At 39.1% G+C, this 21,561-nt stretch overlaps 1 protein-coding gene across 1 annotated transcript; it reads right to left on the bottom strand.

The window, feature by feature from the left end:
* Window positions 1-607: 607 nt before the first annotated feature.
* Window positions 608-21,300, bottom strand: LOC139711737 (uncharacterized). Its single transcript, XM_071623594.1, has 16 exons — window positions 20,885-21,300; window positions 19,722-19,944; window positions 19,243-19,299; window positions 17,335-17,415; window positions 16,907-16,974; window positions 15,951-16,002; window positions 14,817-14,922; window positions 13,453-13,586; window positions 12,169-12,320; window positions 11,331-11,406; window positions 10,862-10,908; window positions 8,693-8,861; window positions 4,769-4,847; window positions 4,200-4,317; window positions 1,568-1,654; window positions 608-800 (listed from the first exon to the last, which is right to left on the bottom strand). The coding sequence occupies exons 1-16, from the start codon at window positions 21,037-21,039 to the stop codon at window positions 617-619; spliced, it is 1,788 nt and encodes a 595-aa protein (XP_071479695.1). The 5' UTR covers window positions 21,040-21,300; the 3' UTR covers window positions 608-616.
* Window positions 21,301-21,561: the final 261 nt, after the last annotated feature.

The raw sequence follows: 21,561 nt of genomic DNA, 5'->3' as shown, positions 1-21,561 counted from the left end.
CTAGTTAATTCGCTTTGTGCAACCTAACAGCTAATTATTCACTGTTACACAAAACCTAAAACAATCCTTGCTCTCTGATTGGTTGGCTGTTCATGATGTGAAATTTGCTTTAAAAAAAAGCACAACGGCTGGCTTTCACTGTTGACCCTGGAGGTTCTCTCAAGCAGTGTTTTATAGCGCACTTTGATGTAATTAACCACATACATTTACCCCGAGATAGGCTCTTCATCAATTTGCAGTTTTGCACCATCACACTCCTCTGATGTCACAATAAGCATACTTTTCCAGGCATGCATTCAATTACAAGCACATGTTCAATCGGCTACTATTAATACTTACGATCAAGTACTTCCCTTGCACAACTTAACCATTTGCCTTACCATCGCACTTTATGACCATGCAGTATTTGTATATCAGCTCAATGTAACGGTAAAATGTACTGTAGAGATACTACTGGTGGAGCAAAAATACTTGTTGGAGCTTCCGGACGCATGAGTTTCACACAGAACTGCAACATGATTTCAACAAACATCACACACTTTGAAGACAAGGAGACTACATACATAGTTGCTTTGGTTTGTTACTCCCTTCCCGCGTTTCCAGCCCGGCCATTTTGCTACGTGGGTGACCCCTTGCATGGCCCGACCCCGTACTTCCTCATAACGTCTGCCACAAACTCCAAGCGAGCGACGCGATTGGTCAGCCTGCTGATGGGGTCGCTGAGGAAGCGTGCGTTCTGGGACGACATGCTGTGCGGGAAGTGGATCACCCAGGCGTCCGGTAGCACTACAAACTCGTACCTGAGAATAGGGAGTATGACGAGAGAAACATTCCTGGCATATCTGATTCACACATCATCATATTTGAAATGTAGCAATCATCTAGTACAGACTGTTCTTCTTCTATCCAAATTTTAAATTCATTAACCTCTTTTTTTTGGCAACATTTTGATAAACAAAACTTTACAAAAGAAATACATCAGAAAAATCATTACTTAGTATACGTCGCTGGGGTGACAAGACCTTGTATCTGAAATATTGGTGAAAATGACTTTTTTTGATTAATGGTCAAATAATGGGTTAAGTGATGTCCTGGGCAAATCCCAACTGTCTTAATCCAAAAAATGAAGCCACCATGGCATGTCAAAGGAAAGGCTATCCCAATTGCTATAGTGCTTTGGCTGCAATGTTTTTCGGCTCTCCTGAACATTAGACATTTTGTAGATACGAGGTCTTGTCGCCCCAGCAACATCTACAACCATAAGTAGTAAGATCAGCTTGAGAGTCAAGATAGAATACCAAATTCTTTTTGATATCATAAATGAACAATTGAAAATATTTATTACGCATCTATTACCAAAATCCAATTCATTATTGTAGTTTCAGGGACTGACACTAATGGTGAGCCTGATAATTTGACAACTAGGAATTAATTCTCAAAGAACCACAGACAAAGTCCAAACAGAACAACAGTTGAACTCTTACTTTTTTTGAAGCATAGATTTTATGGGAGCTAAACCTTTACTGCTCAGATTCTTTTAAGCATACTGGAAGAAGAACCTACTCACCCTGCTGCATGCAATTCAAAAATGTGAGTGATCTTGTTCATGCCGTATCCTGTAAACCTCTCATCGTACATCGGCATCTCTGATTTTCTAGGCAACAGAAAAAAAAAATACAGAAAGTCAAACATGAATAATAATTTATGCTAATGATGGTGGTGATGGTCGACTAATGTTACCAAATGATCACAATTGCAGAGAATGACAGCAGTGGTACAAAAGTCACATCCACACGAAGCATAACGAACCATCACAGAGTAATCCCAATGGTGTATCTCACAGGTTAATCTGTATAGAGCAACTGCATGCCATTCAAATGTATAGCCTTGTTATAGCTGCTAATGTTTGTATAATTCCCATGAGGGTACTGCGAATGGAGCGACATATCTGTTCACAGTGAAATTATGCTGTCTAGGTATTGCAATGTCTCTGTACAGGTAAGTGATGGGCGGGACCACAAATGCGTTTTATTTTTGAATGAATTCTAATGGTACCGTTGTAGAACTATGTGTAGTTTCATCTACTGTAAAACGAGGAACGTTCGCGTGCAATTTAATTTCGTGAGTGGCAACATTTGTGAAATTAAGGTGCACGCGATAGTTCTTGCCTATATGGTATGCATTGGATGCCAGTAGCAAGTCGCAAAAACTTCATGCTGCGAGAAAGGCCATCAGCTCCAATTCCCGAAATTTTCATGCCGCGAATATATCCTGTTTTACAGTATTCAAGTCCTACAGACATGCCACCAACTGCTTGTGTGCAAGCGCTTCCTGGAACTGAAGAGCCACGCTCTACAGCATCCCCACCCCCCATGCTGCATGTTGCTGCACTGTATTACCCAAACTCTCACATCGCAAGCTGAATGCTACAGAATGGTTCGGGACCACACCCATTCCAAGTAGCTACTGGATTGCATACTAACGGAGAACACTGCCATCATGAACTTGCCGATTTCCCTCGCTAGCCTCAACAAAAAGAATTTTATCACATGACTCACTGCAGTAATCCAGTTTTTTAATATTTTCTTTTGTCAAGGAATTCACATTGGATAATTGCACTAAGTTCTATCTGTTACTGTAGGTACAAGCAAAACAACTTTGAACTACGGTGACCCACCTCCCACAGTGGCGAAGCATAGATGGAAGGCAATAAAGCTAAAAATATCAAAATAAGAACATGATGGTGCATCTGAATTCAAAAGGAAACAAGAGACCCGCGGGTCTAGCGCTCACCTGAGTATCGCAAGTTCACCTTTCACGCAGTCACTAATCTAAATTATTCACAGCTCTACCAAAATTTGACCAGGCATTCTGAAGTAGAAGATGAAAATGTACAATAAGGGCCAAAATTTTTAAAGATTCCTTAATTTGGGGAATTGGGGGCCCCCTGGGGCCCTCTGGGTGGGGCATGGTGCCCATTTTGATAAATTGAGATCCTGACCCCCTAAGGATGCTACCTGCCAAGTTTGACGAAAATTTATCATGAGGTTTTCAGGAAGAAGATGACAATGTACGATTCAGGCCCCCATTTGGACCTTCCTAACCACCCCCCCCCCCCCCACCCCTACCCCCAAGAGGGGCACCCCTGGATCTCCTATGAACAAACTCGAAACTACAGTCATTAATGTACTCACTCATAGTATTATCTTAGCTGTATAACTTCTGATTCTAGAGAAAATTTTTAACGATTCCTTCATTTGGGGGGTTTGGGCCCCCCTGGGGGCCCCCTGGGTGGGACATGGTGCCCATTTTAACAAATTGAGATCCTAACCCCTTAGGGATGCTACCTGCCAAGTTTGGTGAAAATGGGTCATGGGGTTCTAAAAAAGAAGATAAAAATGTACAATTTAGGCCCCATTAGGACCCCTCCTCACCTCCCTCCCCTGGGTCCCAAGGGGGGCACCCCTAATTCTGCCATGAACAAACTTGAAACTGCAGTCATCAATGTTCTAACTCATAGTATTAACTTAGCTCCATCACTTCTGGTTCTAGAGAAGAAGATTTTTAAAGATTCCTTAATTTTGGAGGATTTGGGCCCCCTGGGGGTCCCCTGGGGGCCAACTGGGTGGGGCATGGTGCCCATTTTAACAAATTGAGTTCCTAACCCCCTAGGGATGCTACCTGCCAAGTTTGGTGAAAATGGGTCATGGGGTTCTCAAGAAGAAGATGAAAATGTACAATTTAGGCCCCATTAGAACCCCTCCCCACCCCCCTCCCCTGGGTCCCAAGGGGGGCATCCCTGATTCTGCCATGAACAAACTTGAAACTACAGTCATCAATGAACTAACTCATAGTATTAACTTAGCTCTATCACTTCTGGTTCTAGAGAAGAAGATTTTTAAAGATTCCTTAATTTTGGGGGGTTTGGGCCTCCCTGGGGGCCCCCTGGGTGGGTCATGGTGCCCATTTTAACAAATTGAGTTCCTAACCCCCTAGGGATGCTACCTGCCAAGTTTGATGAAAATCGGTCTTGGGGTTTTCAAGAAGAAGATGAAAATGTAAAAAGTTTACGGACGACGGACGACGGACGACGGACGACGGACGACGGACGCCGGACGAAGGGCGATCGCAATAGCTCACTTGAGCCTTTGGCTCAGGTGAGCTAAAAAACCTCAATAATCATTAAGGGGATGACTTACTGTAAGATGAGATACGGCTCATACTTGTCCTCATAATAAACAGTGTGATATGGTTCACTGGCCGTGTACCACTGGGCATAGTTGGTTGGTCCATGAGACAATGGCGACTCGTAGAATCCTGGGGAGGAGGTTGTCAAGGAATTATACTGATAACCCAATTCGTAACATGAATATTTCATGGCTCTCTTGGCTGTAGAATGGCCTCATAAAACATTGTCCTTTATTCTTTCACCAATCAGCAATGCAGAATAGGGTTATCTCCAGCATGATGTAAATCTATTATTATCATACATACTAGATAGTTACGTAAGGGCAAACTCTTACAACTGTAACATAAAAAATACTTTTCTTCACTCATGATACGTCACATTTCTCACTTAGAAACCTCTTTACTAACCTTGGCTGGGTGGGGGGGGGGGGCATTAATTTGAGCTCTAACCTCTATCTCTGCTGATGCTATACATAAGCTCTCCAAATACACACACCAATCTCAAGATATTCTCTGGATATACAAATTGTCACGGTAATGGCATTTTTTCAGTACTCCAGCGAGCACGAGGAAAGGATACGGAATATGGAGACTGTTGGCGGGTCCTGCTTCATGAGTTGGATGAGTTCGGCCTTTGTGGCTGGCAGGCTGGCATGGGCCTGGTGAGAAGAGAGGAAGAGCATTCATGAACATCAGTATACAAATTGGTGATTGGTGAATGGCCACAAGTAGCGATGGGACCAGAGCTTTCACCACAGGCGAAATGTTAGTACCAGGTATATGAAGAAGAGACCACTCAATATTGGTGTCATTGAACACTTCAGATATTAAAAGCTAAGCCCTGAATATAACAATGATCCATTCTAAGGCCAAGACGAATGGGAAAAGTGGAAGATTGACAAAGAGCCTCTAGTAGTTTACATGCTTGGTGATGTCATCATGTGCTTGTGCAGAACTGTCATCAAAACTCAATAGCGAATGTCATAATGATAACAATAATAGTTACTTTTACATAGCACATTTAAGACTTGTTAAAATTTTCAATGCTCTTTACAGACTATGATTACCCGTCATGTAATGTATTATTACATGTATTATTACACGTCATAATGATTAGTCAACCAATTAGTCAGCCAATTAGTCGGCATGGATCTTACCAGTTGTTGCAAAAGGTGGGCAATGTTACAAAGCAATCGCTTGATTGATTTATACACATCTGAAGGAGAGACTACATTACATTTGCCTACATTATTAGATTGTAATGCTAATTTGTATTTGTGCACAAAAGGGCCTGGATAATCATAATGTAAGCCTGAAAGTGTAAACTCTTTATATAAGCCTTCAAGATAGGGAGACACAGAAGTGTGGAATGACAGTTGCTACATGTATGTAACCAACATGTAAATTTAGTAATTATATTACAGGTTATTGCTTATGTGTTAAAGATAAAGCTTGTTGATTGCATAACTTTGTGGCATATGATGTTCCTTTTAAGTTTTATGTTCCTTTTAAGGTTTATGTTCCTTTCAGTTTGTAACTGGTTCAGAATGTGTTGTTTGTTGCCTGTCAGTTCTGGCTATGGAGTTAGTAACAGAGCAACAAGTTCCTAATTTTAAGACTTTCTCATTTATGATGATATCTAAATTAAGAGCCTATCAATGTTTTAAGAACTTTATTTCCATACTAACATGTAAGTCCAAGTATTCAGATGTCAGGTATATATCAGACAGATAAATTTTGCAGACTGTCTAACCTTCATGTGGATACATATTGACCTAACAGTCCAGGTTATTAAATTCAAGACATGTTTGTTGACACAATGTTCACATTGATAATGTGTTTCTTTAAATTTATGATTCATGTTCTTTTCTTTCAAGGAGTGTAAATGAGCTGTATAGTGTATAAGCTGTTATTTTCGCGTACAGATATTTTCGTGAATCACGAGCTCACAAACATTTTTGCGAGGTGATGTTTTCGCGAAGTGATATTGAGGCTATTGTAGACGCACTATTACACTAGTGCATAGTGACATTTTCGTGTGTTGTTAAATTTGCGGTTCAACAGTATTTTGCAAAATTCGTGAAAATTAAACCCTCGTTTTCTTCCCTAGGTCAACGATCATTCATCCAACTCTACAAATCTGTAGTACGCCCATCACTGGAATATTGCTCCCAGATATGGCACCCTTGCTTGAAAAGGGATACACAGAAGATAGAGAAGGTCCAAAGACGAGCAACCAAGTCAATACCTTACCTCACGAACCTCACATATCTGGAGAGACTAGGAGAACTGAAATTACCTTCATTAATTACCACAGACACCGAGCAGTTCTCATCCAAACATTCAAGATTATGAATGACCTGGAAGACATCAGACTAAGCAAGTTTTTTTCAACTTGAGAACAGACAACAGAACCAACGGGCACAAGTACAAGGTGACGAAGAATAGATGCAAAACTCAAAAGGGGTCAAATGTCTTCTCACAGCGCATTATCACAGAATGGAATAATCTCCCAGATTATGTAGTAAACAGCACATCACTCAACTCTTTCAAATCTAACTCAGAGAAAACATGGACGACAAAAAAGGACAAAATTGACCTTGAGCAGCAATTTTCACGGCCATGTTCTCAATAAACCGCACAGCACAGCAAACATAAGTTTGTTAGTCACTGCATCCAGACAATAAGTTCTGTATAACTTTAATGCCCACAACCAGGTACGGTAACCAGGTATGAAAATAACAGCTTATACAGTAATTATATTGACATGTACAGCCCGCCACACACTACATGATTTTGCCCCGATTCACCGGTCTTAAGACTAGAAGTGTGACGTCAGAGCCATGTCAGTCTCCAGTCTATGACTCGGTCATAAGCTCCGTCTCGAAGATTCGACATGTCAAATTTTCATGACTGGTCGTAGACTGTGACGGCAACTTTCAGCCAATCACGATTCAGCACTGTACTGACGTCAAAAAGTATCGATACAAAGTACAATAGCACTAGCGAGCTGTGCAAATCAAAATGGCTTCATTGTGGACCCAAGAAAGAGACGAAAGGCTCGTAGAGTTGTGGGAGGAACACACTTGTCTATATGCAGAATCAGACCCGAGCTACGCGGTCAGAGAAAAGCGGACTAAAGTGGTTCAGTTAATGGCAACTCTTGTTGGTTGTACAGGTAACAAATATTTTAATTCTATTCTTTATTTACTAAAACATGTTAATTTGCAGATTCCGCCGCACACTCTGCTATCAATCTAGTTTAGGCGGTCTGCGCAGCATAGTTCCCGGGCTAGTAGCCGGCTAGTGATGCAGACATGTCTGCAGCCACTTTGTCCAGGTTATTAAGTGGTCATTCACAACATGTTTGTTGAGACTAATTGCAACGTTTACATCTCCAATGTGATTTTTTATTTTTATTTTTATTCATAATTCACAGTCTTCTCTTTCAAGGTGTGTATTGACCTGCAAGTCCAGGTTATCCAAATAGTATTGTGATCAAGTTTGTTGATTGTATTACTTTCATGTCCAGGATGTTCAAGTTAACTCCTTCCAGACCATAACCTATATAGAACTTGATTTGCTTAAATTGCCTGTAAGTCCAGGTTTATGGTTTAATAATGGACACAAGTTTTGTCTCTTCCATAACTTTTACTTCTATCTATCTATGAGTTGCCACTCTTTTTAGTATACATAGAAGTTTATCTTCAAGTCCAGGTTTAGAGTTCAGTTATATTTCAGAAATTCAAACAAATTAACTTTGTTGACTGTACAATCAGGCCATCATATCTGCAATATGTTCAATCATGAATATATGGGAACAAGATTTGTAAACATGTACTGACCTGTAGGGCCAGGTTATGGAGGACATACCCCTATCTAAGACAGGTTTGTCCAGTCTCTATAACCTTCATGCATGTCCATCATCTGCTTTTTTATGTTAAAGTTATTTCAAATATTGCAAAACCATATCAACTGTGTTGCATACAGACCTGTAAGTAGGTTATATCCAGTTGATAATCAAGAAAAATTTTGCAGATTGAACTATTTTCATGCTTGCAATGTTTCTTTCCTATGTTCTTTCCAGAGCACAAGAACTCCACATGCCTATTTGCCTGTAACAAGTCTAGGTTATTAAGATGATAATTATTCAAAACAAATCTAGTCCATATCCAACCTTTTAACTTATACCACGATCTTTAGGAAGTTATACATTTCATCATGTGCTTAAAGACTTTTGTTCGTAGATTTCTGGATCTAAAGGTCATCTTATGAGACAATTATTTCAGACAAAGTGTGTGAATCTCATATCTCTGATTAAAAATGATGTATCATATTAGAAATGTATACATTTAAAGTAGATTACCATGGATTATGACAGAAATTCACAGTTTTACACTTGACAGGTAGAAAGTATGGGGAGTGGAGGAACACCGTCTCTTTAAAATCAAACAACCCTTGGAGGTACATCTGTGAAATAGATCTTCCCAAGTCCCCCTCTCACCTCCTGATCATCGATGTAATCAAACGCTGGCACGACAAAGGCTGTCTTCATCTCGCCATCACCCTGCGCAGTGGGCCACTGTTCAATGACTTGCAGGAAGTGGTTGTGGAGTGTGGGCGAAGGCAAGAAATCCGCGTCCAGCAGCAAAATGTACTTCGTCTTAGAGTGGCTAGAGGCAAGGTGGGAAAATGGCATCACTGAATCTTAACCCGTTGAGGACGAGCTAATTCAGTTCTAACACGCATTTTCCATAGACAGTTGCCCAATTATACTCGGGACTACTCTTCAACAGATTAATCCAAATAATTATTCCTTTCACAAGCATGAGTATAAGTAATGTTGATAGCTAGCATGAAAGGATGATCTGATTTTTCTTTTCTTTTTTTCACTTGAATGTTTCCCTTCGTACAAAGGAATCACATTGACTGCCCCTGGAAAGATTACATGGCAGTTTCAAGCATACCCAGTAATCTTTCTGGACCCTCCATGGGTACATTACACTATCAACCAGCAGGGAATTTCATTTACATGCCAAAGATGGAGTCCCAAGGAGGCACTAAATGCCTGTGATGCATTCAAAAACACAATGAATAATAGTCTACAGTGTCATAATCCAATGGTACTCCTTTTCTTCGGATGAAATTAATCTTTAGATAGTAGGGAAGACATTCTATCCCCATGGCTCTACGTTCAAAGCATCCAATCAAAATCTTAAGATTCAAGGGCAAATGCAAGGGATCATTCCGACTTACGTTTGTTATAATCGTCCCAAGATCCACGTATCTATGACTGCTGGTAAAATCTTGATGAATGCCCCGCAGTATGTGTAAATTTGCTACACGTTTGACCTTCAGCAATGATGTGAATCAAGTTTTACTTCAAGCTTAAAATTAGAAATGTCGCTTACGGCGACTGGTATGCCTCCGCTATAATGTATGGTTCTCCTAATAGATCTATAGTACAATGTCTTGACAATGTGTGATGACAGTTTCATATAATTGGCAAAATATTTAAATGACAGCTTTGCCACAAATGTGCCAAATGTTAACTTTCCTAGTTCAATTGGATGGATGATTAAAATGTCAGAGTGCAGGTATTTTGGGAATTGAGGATTTTTACTTGACTGTTGACCATTTTATAAGTTTATGCATGGAGTGATTTTCAAGGTATGGAGAAAAAGTGTAATTTCAGTATCAAATGGTAAAATATCAATATCTAAACCTGGCCTTGACCTTTGACCTTAAAGTTCCAAAGAGAATCACTGTTAGGTAGAACATGCATTAATATGTAAGTTTCATGATGATACCTTGAGCTACTTTCAAGTTATGGAGGAAGAGGTGCAATTAAGCACTTACACTTGATCTTTTGACCTTTGACCTTTTGACAAGAAACTTCCCACAAAATATATATTGGGTAATACAGGCATATATCAAGTTTTAAAAAAAACCTTCAGGAATTGCATAAATATGAGGGAAGTAGTGACATTTTGAGGAGTTGACCTTGAACTTTGACCTCCCTGACCTTTGACCCATGACCCCCAACTTCCCTAGATAATCACTGCCCATCAGTACATGCATATATACTAAGTTCCACGAAGATACCTTGAACTTGCAAGATATGGAGAAAAACATGACATTTCAACCTTTAGACTTGACCTTTGACCTCATGACTCAAACTCTCTCTGGGGAATCTTAATTTGGTAGTTCATATATACACTAAGTTTCAAGAAAATACCTTCAGGCATTGCATGGATATGGAGGAAATAGTGAAATTTTGAGCATTTGACCTTAAGCATGTGCACCTTAATGTTGATAGGCACAACTTCACCCACTCATACATATACATGCCAAGTTTCAGTAAGATACCTCAAACGGTTTTTTTTAGCTACGCTGTCCACAAAATTGATTACGGACGGACAACCCGAAAACATAATGCCTCCGCCACCACTTCGTGGCGGAGGCATAAAAATACACCATTTAGTTTAAACTCTTGGTTAGCTATTTTAAAAAATTTTGATGGGGCTACCAGAAATGATATCTCGGTATCTTTCATCATAATATTTCATACAACATCATTATCACTTGTGCCTATCTCAAAACCTTGGACTTTCACATTATTTTCTACCCCATGTTCACAAGTACAAAGAAACTACTGGAGTCACTGGCATACCTTATTGCCACATTTCGCATGTAGTTGATGGGGTACACATCATCCATCTGAAAAAAAAAATCAATGACATCAAATGTTCACATGTTATGACAGCAATTAGTTCAGACACATGCATTATAAATCATTAGTAAAGGGATGGAACGACTGAAAGAACAGAAATAGCAAAGGAACTACATGTTTATCATTTCATGGAATTTGACATGGTTTATATTATCACAGGCTGCTCTATCAAACAGCTTTTTTTCTTCTTTTTTTTAAATGATTTGACTTCTGCATAATGGTAGAACACATCATTGTCAACTTTATAGTTTTAGTATTTTCTCTTTGCCTCCAAACCTAGAGTAACTTCTACGTCATGGGGAGAACAGTTTGAACCCTTCACTTACTGCAAAACATTTATACATCCTGTGCATAATGGCGTATGTAAGACTTGTCACTCTATCGCAATTCCCTCCTCATCCATACTCACTGTGTTTGAATACACCAGTGTGAGGTCTATGTCTGTCCGCGTCTGAAGGATTCTCATTTTCTTGAACACATACAGCCTTGAACACATACAAGAAATATTAAGATGTTCATTAAAAAAGATACAGACACTGTATACTCATCTCTACCTTCGAACTTATCAAAGGCGTACATATCAAATAACAACACACAGAAAATCCCATATACTGGACAAATAAAAAAAAACCTTATTTTTGTTCAAAATGCTCATGAAATTTGCTCATGAAATGTTCCATTGATGTTAAAGTTTAGGTTATAGGAATGATCAAACGATTTCTACCTCACAGTCTAATACAATAGTTAAACAAAATGCTGGGAGAAATAATGCACTGCACAAAAAGAACAGAAAATCTGTATGCACATGGCAGTTGATACTAGGGAAATTGTAATAAGGAACACCATTTTGATGGAATGAAATTTGGTGAAAACCGAAAGTTCAAACATGCACGTTCAACATCAAACTACAAAACACCCCTAAAAATTGGGCATTCTGCACTGCCCAAACAAACAAAGAATAAGAAGAAGATAAAACAAAATCCACCTACAATCGATACATATCCCAGGTGAAAGCATTCCTACTGAAATCATAACCAGGTTCCGTCAGCCTCCACTGCCCTACACACTGCTGAAATACATGTTTGCTAAACTGACAGACAGCATTATGTCTGCAAGTAACTCAGGCACGAATCAAATGAACAAGGGAGGCGAAGATTTGTTGCATGAAAAGGTCACATGTCTTCTGCGTAGTAGAGAAAATGCTTCTTTTTTTTTTTTAATAACAGGAAGAGCAGAGGTCAACCTACTTCTTCCACTCAATATCCTCCTCCCTCTCATCAGCTTTGATGGGGAGATAGAGCGAGATGGAGCAGGGAGCCTCCCAGCTGCTCAGCATCCGCAGGACTCCGTCGATGCGGTCCAGCGAGGCGTGTGTGATGAGGGTCACATCATTGAACTTCTGGCGGGATGAAAAATCAATAAGGCTGGGACAAATATGGGCTCTCTCTCTTGCTCTCTGCGGCAATGAGATGGGGGGGGGGGGGGAAGGGGGCGTAGAACCAGACCTCCCAACTTTTCTGACTGAAAAACATGGATGATTTGGCTCAAAAGTAGGAAAGGAAGAGAAGATCCCATAGGACTGTGTAGTAAAATTATCACACACACAAAAAAGGGAAACCCCTATTAAGAGCCTGGAATGTTCAAAATTCAGATTCTTTCCTCCAAAATTAGAATGGTTGGGAGGTCTGTAGAACCAATGCCCATCATAGCAGGAAAGCTATCTTCTGGCATCATGTGTGGACATACACCCCTCATCATAGTTTAATCTAGCACATGCATCTTTTGCTTTAATTGTTCTTTTTTTTCAAATTGGAGGATTCACATCACCTATAGCTCAATTATTCATAAATCAAGAGAAGTGCACGTGTCAAAATGGCACTAGGAGCTCTAATAACAAAAACTTCACCAAAAACATTTGGTTTTGTGAACCACGCCTTGTCAGTTAATTAGTTGGTGTTTGTTGTGCATAGTGTTAGTCAGATCCTCATCCCACATTATCCATATTCTGCACTCAAGCTTACATACCTTGTACTTGGGAAATCTTTGGTAAACTTTTCAACATGACTAAGTAAAAGATGTAACATGTACATTTTTGGGACAAATGATACAAAACAGTTCATTTCGCAGAAGTAGAAAAGCTGAAATACAACTGTCTATGCCCAAGTTACTTTGTGTGCAAGAAAAAATCTAGTACACATTTTTGTACTATTTCGAATGTTCAGATGGAAAGATAAAGTACACGTTACAACAGAATTGTCGTTTAGTCATTTATGTTCTGACACTCTATCACTTCCTCCTCAAGGTTTTTTTTTTTTAGTGTGTGTGTGTGTTTGATTCCCAACTGAACTCCAAAGCAACTATGTTCATTTTCCTCTATCGTATCTCTCGAACAAATTAACAAAGTAGCACTTGGTATGGTCCGACCATTCATGACATTTTTCATCATTTTTTTTTCACATTTAGCATAAATCAAAGAAGATGAGACACAAAACAATCCACTGATTCAGATCTCAGCCTACGGCTGGACTTACAATCTGAGTGTTGTCTGCTGTTAGTACATGCTCTGTGTGGTACGAGGGTTTCTTGGGAACGGATGCGGGTCTCCCTTGTGTGCACGGGAGGACCACTTCATCTCGAGTGAGGGGGGTTATTGATGGGCGAGTGTCTGAGGGACAAGGAATAGATGAGAAATTAATCAGTGCTGGTCATATCGACAATGAAGATACCATATACTCTCTTATTAGGTGTGCAGTTCTTATGCAGTTGAGTTCAAGTTTGAACACAGAGACATCCATAGACAGACAGACAGGCAAACACACACACAAACAAACGGACAGACACATAAGTGGACACACACAGAGAGACAAACACATGTACTCACAGACACACGCATGTACATATGCACACAAATGGCAAAACATGCTCTCATTGTGTCATGGCTTTCATGCAAAAAAATTCATCGAAGAAATACGACAGAGCTACCAAGTCTCACGCATTCTGCGTGAGACTCAAGCATTTAGGGGTCGTCTCACGATCTCACGCATGGCACCCATTTTTCTCACGCATCGGGCGAAGTCTGCAACTTTGGCCTATAATAATGAGCATAGCTCAAAAGATTAAAGTGATACCCTTGCACTTGAAGGTTCATTTCCCTTTTGTCTTTCAAAATAAGCTAAAAATTGAAAAAGCTCCCTACCGTGGGAGGCCACAGGGGGGAAAAACCCCTCCCACACCCTCGCTCGCTGGCACATTCGCGCGCCGAGATGCCGAGCAATGCCGAGTCATGAAAATCTCACTCATAAAATTTTTTTGAACTTGACATCCCTGATACGACAAGGCATGAAGTAGACTCAATACTGTGTTCCACAGGCTGACTACAGAGGATCAGAGACTTCAAAATGCATCAACGAATTCCAAGCACTTATCTCATTTGCCTCAGTTAAATATAGGAATTACAAAATCACATTTAGAAGTCCTATGCATATGGGGCTTTCTGGCACCCTTTACCTTCTCAATATTTGTTACATTTCTCACAAATTTGTGCTCCTCTGAGACTCTGACTTTCTGAAAAGTTTAGTCACAAAACTGGGCGAGCATCACTTTTAAACATTGTAACATAAGTTTACAACCAGATAGAGCAAAATAAAACCTTTCCAATAATACCCCACTTGTTACATGACAGGAATATTCTGGAAGTTATTACAAATATCATTCCATGTTTCTTATTATCAATCACAAATATTTCAAATTAACAAGAATGGCATTAAATTGTTTTGCAATGAAACTCTTCATTCCGAAATTGCTTTCTCTGCAAGACATACATGTATTTTACTTTAGACACAACTAAAGAGGTGCACAGAGTTTTATAAGTTTGCAGAAACTTTGTGATACTCACCAGTGAAGGCAAAGAGTTCTACATCACTGACTTTGATGTGTCCCTCGTAACCATAGCAACAAAGCATTACAGTGATGCTCTCCACCGTTTTTGCTGGCAATAATGTCTGCGTGTATAAAGGTTGGAAAGAGAACTTTAGAGAGAATCATTTAATGATCAAAATATTTGTTTTTCAGCACCCTACACTGATTAAATATCTCAAACCTTATCACCAATGCAGATATGAAATACTACTAAGTAAACATGACATCAATGCACAGGCGAAACAAAGCAAAAGGGCCATCTTCAAATCACCTTGTCCGACAGAGAATGAAAGTCTACTCATGGTAGAAGCTGACTACAAGTATAACTCAGCTCCTATACAGGGTACATTTAAAAAAAGGTAGTAACAAACACAGGAATATTGCATCATTATTTAAAATTTGTGTGTCCCTTTTACAAACCTGATAATCAGATTCCTTTCATAAGCTGTTACATTGTAGAGGTAGGCAATTCAGACCTTTCTTCAAAATGATAAATCTGGAATTTTTTTTTTAAAAACGATGGAGGGGAAAACAATAATGCAGATTTCAAGTAAATTTATTTGACTCCAAAAAAAATCTGACCATTATTCTCAGTACAAAAGGGGAGCATATTATCATGTGATATGAGGTTAGTTTTTTATTTCTTTTTGAAAAAACTCTTAAGGTGTATTACCGTAAAATTTCAAATAAAATTTTGGGACACATTTTTCTTTAACCATGCAAAATTTGGTGATGTTTGTAAAAGGTATAAAAGACCTTTAAACTAGCACACACACACACACAAAAAAAATGGCACTCATGAAACGGTTGTAAATCATAGTTTCCATCTGCATTAATAGCTTTGTTGGCACCCCAGTGATAGCTCAGGCTTCACATCAAGAATCCCAATTCATGGAGGAATTCATGAGTGTAAGTTGTGATAAATGCACCTTCCCCAGTAACAACAAAGATGCCAACAGATGATTTGTTGGTCATAACCTCCCTATTGTCACAGTAGTTACGATTATTGTTAGTTGTAGGTACTATTGGTGGTTTGGGAAAAGAGTAACAGAAACAGGTTGAGGAAATAAATAGGAAAAAAAAAACCACACAAATTATTCAAATTCTTTACCTTGTTAACACTGGCTGGCAAGAAAGGATGTGTCCCACCAGGAAATTCTAATCTGTAAGAACACAAGTCAAAGGTCAAAGAAAGTCACTGGACCATGAAAAGAAACAACTTAAATCACACATAAAATATGTACTATAGGCCTTTGCACTCATTTTCACACCAGAGAAGATGGTCCAAAACCAGAACAAGCCTGGTTTGTGTGATTCATTCAGCCAAGATTACACAAATCATAATCGTAGGGATCCACTGATCTTAAAAAGATGACTATTGAAAGTTATGGGGACTCGAACAAACCTTTGGCATTCAAAGGCAATATCAGTTCTCTAAGATACATTGTACACTTCTACATACAACTTGTACATAAAAAGACTACTTTATACCAAAATCTTGGGGCAGAATTGGGCAAGACAGTGAGGTAACCCAATTTTGTCCTACAATGACAGACACCCTGTGCATTTGTATTTTTATCCCTCTAACATAAAAATGACACACCAGAACATATTTACATGCATCTCTTTCCTGCGGTGAATTTTTCTCACCCTCACCTAACTGATTATCAACACACTAAAAAAAGTGCAATATTGTCCTAATTAAGCTGAGATCAGAAGGTCAGATGAACTTTTTTTTACACTTGAAATTTTTATCAGTCTAATATAATGGCACACCCGTACATAACAACATGTACCTCTTTTTTGTGTTGAATTTTTCTCATGCTCATGTACCTGATTATCAACACACTGTGCAATACTGCCCTATTTTAGCTGAGTTCAGAAGGCCAGATGCACTTTTGTTGCATTTGAAATTGTGCCAAATGAAGTTGTGTTGAGATTATTCTGAAACACATTTGTCCTTCATACACAGGTTGTTCATGGAATTGAAACTCGACACAATAACGATGTACAAATACAAGCACCAAGGCATAAAATGCAAAATACTCTCTCACAAAATAAACTCACCTGAGTCTCTCGTGTGAGTTGTCTGTGTATTTCAAAAATGCTATTGCACTAAATGTAGCTGCTCCTCCCTGCAGTTTGAAGGTAGGAAAACAAAATCACAGTTATGAAAATGCATTCAGACAACAAAAGGAAAATAGTGTTGTGAATAACCAGATACTGAAAATATATTTTTCAAAATTCATTTAATTTTACAGAACAAAACTCCCACTAGGAATTCCAAGTGGCAAATCAATGCACAACAACTCCTTAAATCCACAGCTAAACAATAACGGAGGAGTTTACGGACACAATATGTAAAATTAGGGTTCTCTATCATGCAGAAGAGGCACTATGCAGAGGAGTGAACAACCGTTGATAAGGAATTAGTTGAAGCGCTGTATTACACAACTAACTTTGGGCACATTATACTAGATCTAAGAAGAGCTCACCACATCTAAATGCTTCTTCAGACTTGAGGCTGCACTGCGTGCTGAAAACTGCACCCCTTTCAACCTGATGTGAGGATTGACCTGTATCGAGGGGAAAAATAGGAGAGATGAAAACTCTACCACACAAATTACTTATGTTCTTAGGACACATTTACAAGGAAACAAATGTATTTTGATGGAAAGCAGCAGAGAAAATTAAAGAGTGGATAAATCTATAAAGCATACTTCAATAATTGACGCATCCTAAGAAATAATCAAAAATAAAACTAGAAATGTCGCTTTGGCGACTGGTATGCCTCCGCCATAATGCATGATTTTCCTAATAGGTGTAGATAGTACATGTGGACAATGTGTGATTACATTTTCACAAAATTGGCAAAATATTGAAATGACAAGTTTGTCACAAATGTGTTGAATGTTCACCTTCCTTGACCTAGGTTTAATTGGATGAATAGGAGAGCATGTATCTAGGGATTTAAGGACTTTAACTTGACTTTGACCCATTCATACATTTAGGCATTGAGTAATTTTCAAGGTACAGGTGTGGAGAAAAAGTGCAATTTCTGAATTGAATAGTAAATTGTTACCATTTTCATCTGGCCCTTGACCCTAAAATTCATAAGACAATCATTTTCAGGTAGAACATGCATGATATGTACTGAGTTTCAGGAGAACTTGAGCCACTTCCGAGATATGGAGGAAAAAGTTAGTTCAGCACTTTCACTTGATCTTTGACCTTTTGACCTTTGAGGCAAAAAAAGAAGAAAAAATAAACTTTCCAGAGAATTTCTATTAGGTTACACATGCATACACCAAGTGTAAAAAAAAAAAAAAATAACCCTGCTGGCATTGCATAAATATGAGGGAAATAGTAAAATTTTGAAGTGTTGCACTTGACCTTTGACCCCTGACCTTTGACCCCATGAACCCTACATTCTCTAGATAATCACTTCCAGTAAGTACATGTATATACTATGTTCCATGAAGATACCTTGAACAATTTTCCAAGGTACGGAGAAAAAAAAGAAGTTTTAATATTTTTACTTGACCTTTTGACCTTTGACCTCACGACCCAAACTTTCACCAGAGAATCTTAATTGGGTAATACATGTATACGCTAAGTTTCAAGAAAATATCTTCAGGCATTCAATAGATATGGTGGAAATAGTGAAATTTTCTGTATTTGACCCTGACCTTTTGACCTTGAACCTTTGACCTCATAACCCATAACTATCACCAGAGAATCTTAATTGGGTAATACATGTTTACACTAAGTTTCAAGAAAATATCTTCAGGCATTCAATAGATATGGTGGAAATAGTGAAATTTTATGTATTTGACCTTGACCTTTTGACCTTTGACCTTCAGCATGTGCACCCAAAAGTTGATAGGCACAACTTCACCCCCTAATACACATACATGCCAAGTTTCATTAGGATACCTCAACAGGTTTTTATAGTTACCTTGTCCACAAAATTCATTACGGACGGACGGACGGACAACCCGAAAACATAATGCCTCCGGCACCACTTTGTGGCGGAGGCATAAAAATTACATTCAAGTGGTAGAGCTATGCAGATAAAAGTCACTCTAAAATAATCACGAGTACTTTTTTTTTACACTTGTTTCTATTGCTTATATTAGCTCACTTCTTGAGGAAATTACCAGTGGTACAAATAGCCATCCCCGGCATTATCTACTATATTTTGTTTTGTTAAACAGACCCTTTTCTTTCAAGACTCTTATCTGAAGTGCATATTGAAGACATGAAACAAGACATATACAAGAAAGACAATTGAAAAAGAAAAAGAAATATGTCAATGGGAAGATTTTAAAAGAAAAACAAAAGATGGCTTATGGCCATTTCAAACTTTCATTTTGTAACAAATAGCTTCAAGTCATACTTACTGGCAAGAATTGGTAAATGGACCTAACACTATCTGGGCTGCATGACACCTTCAATACCTTTGAATGGAAAAAGGGGAAACAATAGACAAATTGTGTCAAGATGATATGGGTAGCAATCATATCATACCTATAACTGACCTTCTTCACTAAAATCAACTAAATTTGACTTTTACTAAAATTTGACCCAAAATGGGAGCAGACGCAGTAAATGGTACTTGAAAACAATTTCCCATCCTCTAAAAAGGGTTATCCTGGACATCATTTTTTAAGATTTATTTTATCATTTGAGGGGGATGGGGAGATGTAGAGTAAATAACTATGACATTAAAATCATTATTCATCTTCAAATAGCTCATAAGACAATGAAATAGTGAGACAAAGGTAACAAGACTATGGATTCAACGTGATCAGAATGTATTTAAATGACTTAGCCAAGGAAGGTTCCAAAGACAGGCATCTTTCCATCTCACAGCTCCTACCTTGGCACAAAGACCTGGGCGGCCAGCGTCACAGTCAATTTCGTAGTCCCATCGGGCGTGTGACATCCACCACCCTTCGATGCTGATTTCAGAAGCCTCGATGATTCGACTGGAGATGAGATTCTTGGACGCAGCCATGTCTAGGTCTCCCAGATCACCGAAGTCATCACCTCCTGTATGCCTGCTTCGTTCTTGTCGGTCTTGAAAGAAATCTTTGTACGCCCTGTCAAAGACAAGGCAGCCAACATTTCCACATCTTTTCCTTTAATTTGACTGTTGTTCAAAAATATGAATCTAGCCATAGCATTCCTATATGAAGACATTTGATACGGAAAGCATACATGGTAGTTCCCAGGTTAAAATGTAATTCATGGGGGGGGGGGGGGGGGCATGCACTTCATCATGACATCAAGTGTTTTGTAAGATATTTTTTCTGACAATTCTTTGTCAGCCAATCAGATTAAGGATTTCATGCGAGTGCTTTAAAGATGAACTAAGAAAGTCTTGTGATATGAACCACTGAAAGGATTTTCACAAAACCTTCAACTAACATTAGGGGCAAATAAAATCACTCTGTCAGAGCACGGTTAACTGTATAAAATTCCTTTGACTATTGAAAAAACATTGTTAAGAAAAAAAAATCTGTCAATGGCAGTGCCAGTGGCAGTGCAGTGGTACAAAATGAAGTCTATAGGCCTACTCAGTCATATCTGGGCCACCTGAGCTAGCTGAGAGGAGACAATGACAATGTCACTGAATCAGAGACAAAATTAAGTTTAAATCTAATAGTCTCCTTTTGTGATGGCCCACTCAGAGTAAAAAAATCTGCAGCCTGCTTTCCTTCTCAGGCTTCTGCTTCATTCAGCACCTGCAAAGAAAACAGCTGTTTCGGGTCAGTCAGCCAAGACATCACGTATGTAAATTTAAATCAGTTTACTACACACTCCATTCAGCCCTTTATCTAGCTGATTGGCCTAATATTTTTTTTTTTTCATAGACCCTAGATCCGTAGTCCCTACCCCTAGTCACACTCTTCACGTCAAACTCAAGTCATGATTATTGTTAACTTAGTAAATTTACTCGAGTACCGGTAAACAGTTCTTATTCTACTAAACAAGAGTACCCGGTAATTGAGCTCCTACTGTCACTGCATACGAGCTTACCTATCTGTGTTCTCCTCGTCAAGAACCGACACTACGTTCACATATGTGAGCACAAGCGATATCAATAATACAAGGAAGAGGCACCAAATCACCCTCTTGACGGTGACGCGGCGAAAAATCTTGAAAACTTGCTTGTATGCCGAGAATGCAGCCATCTTGTATCATTCTGTTGGCACGAATGCACTGTGAGTTGCTGTGCCTGTTGTGTTGAAGAGTGTTACTGTTATAACCACGGATTTACGATCGAGTCTACGCGACGTTACCCGAAAAATTTGCGTTCGATCTCCAGGGCCCTGCTCATTGAATCACAGCATATCACAGCATATGTACGCACACTCTGCTGTCTATGCTTGGCCTTGGACATAATTATCAATGCAATATTGATATTGAGAATGAGTCACAGAATGCAGAATGAATCCACGCTCAATGCTGATGGCAACATGGGCTGAGGGAAAGGGTGCAGCCAGAGCTCCAACTAGCGTGTTTTTCATCATTCCACAATTCAGGTAGGCCTAGGTCTCAACCTTCTTGACTGGTCCAGTATTTTGAGTCAGCTGTGCAACACAGGCAGGTGCGGTATTCATACGTCTAAACCCATTTTACACGCAATGACGTATCGATATCGTGTATACTGTCGCTCATCCGGTGTCGATGTCTGGAGAGCCAGCGAAGTGCGT

The sequence above is a fragment of the Diadema antillarum genome, unplaced genomic scaffold (assembly GCF_040938485.1).
Source record: "Diadema antillarum isolate AM-2024a unplaced genomic scaffold, OU_Dant_1.0 seq00001698_RagTag, whole genome shotgun sequence".
In the NCBI taxonomy this organism is placed as follows: domain Eukaryota; kingdom Metazoa; phylum Echinodermata; class Echinoidea; order Diadematoida; family Diadematidae; genus Diadema; species Diadema antillarum.
This window is presented reverse-complemented; position numbering and strand designations above follow the sequence as displayed.

What these genes read in the sequence shown, in the direction of transcription:
- LOC139711737 (XM_071623594.1), bottom strand. Translation starts at nt 21,039, where the DNA reads ATGGCTGCATTCTCGGCATACAAGCAAGTTTTCAAGATTTTTCGCCGC. An exon ending in AACTCACACGAGAGACTCAG is followed by an intron (nt 16,003 to 16,906) that starts GTGAGTTTATTT and finishes GTGTTCTTACAG; the next exon opens with ATTAGAATTTCCTGGTGGGA. An exon ending in AGAACTCTTTGCCTTCACTG is followed by an intron (nt 13,587 to 14,816) that starts GTGAGTATCACA and finishes CTTGTCCCTCAG; the next exon opens with ACACTCGCCCATCAATAACC.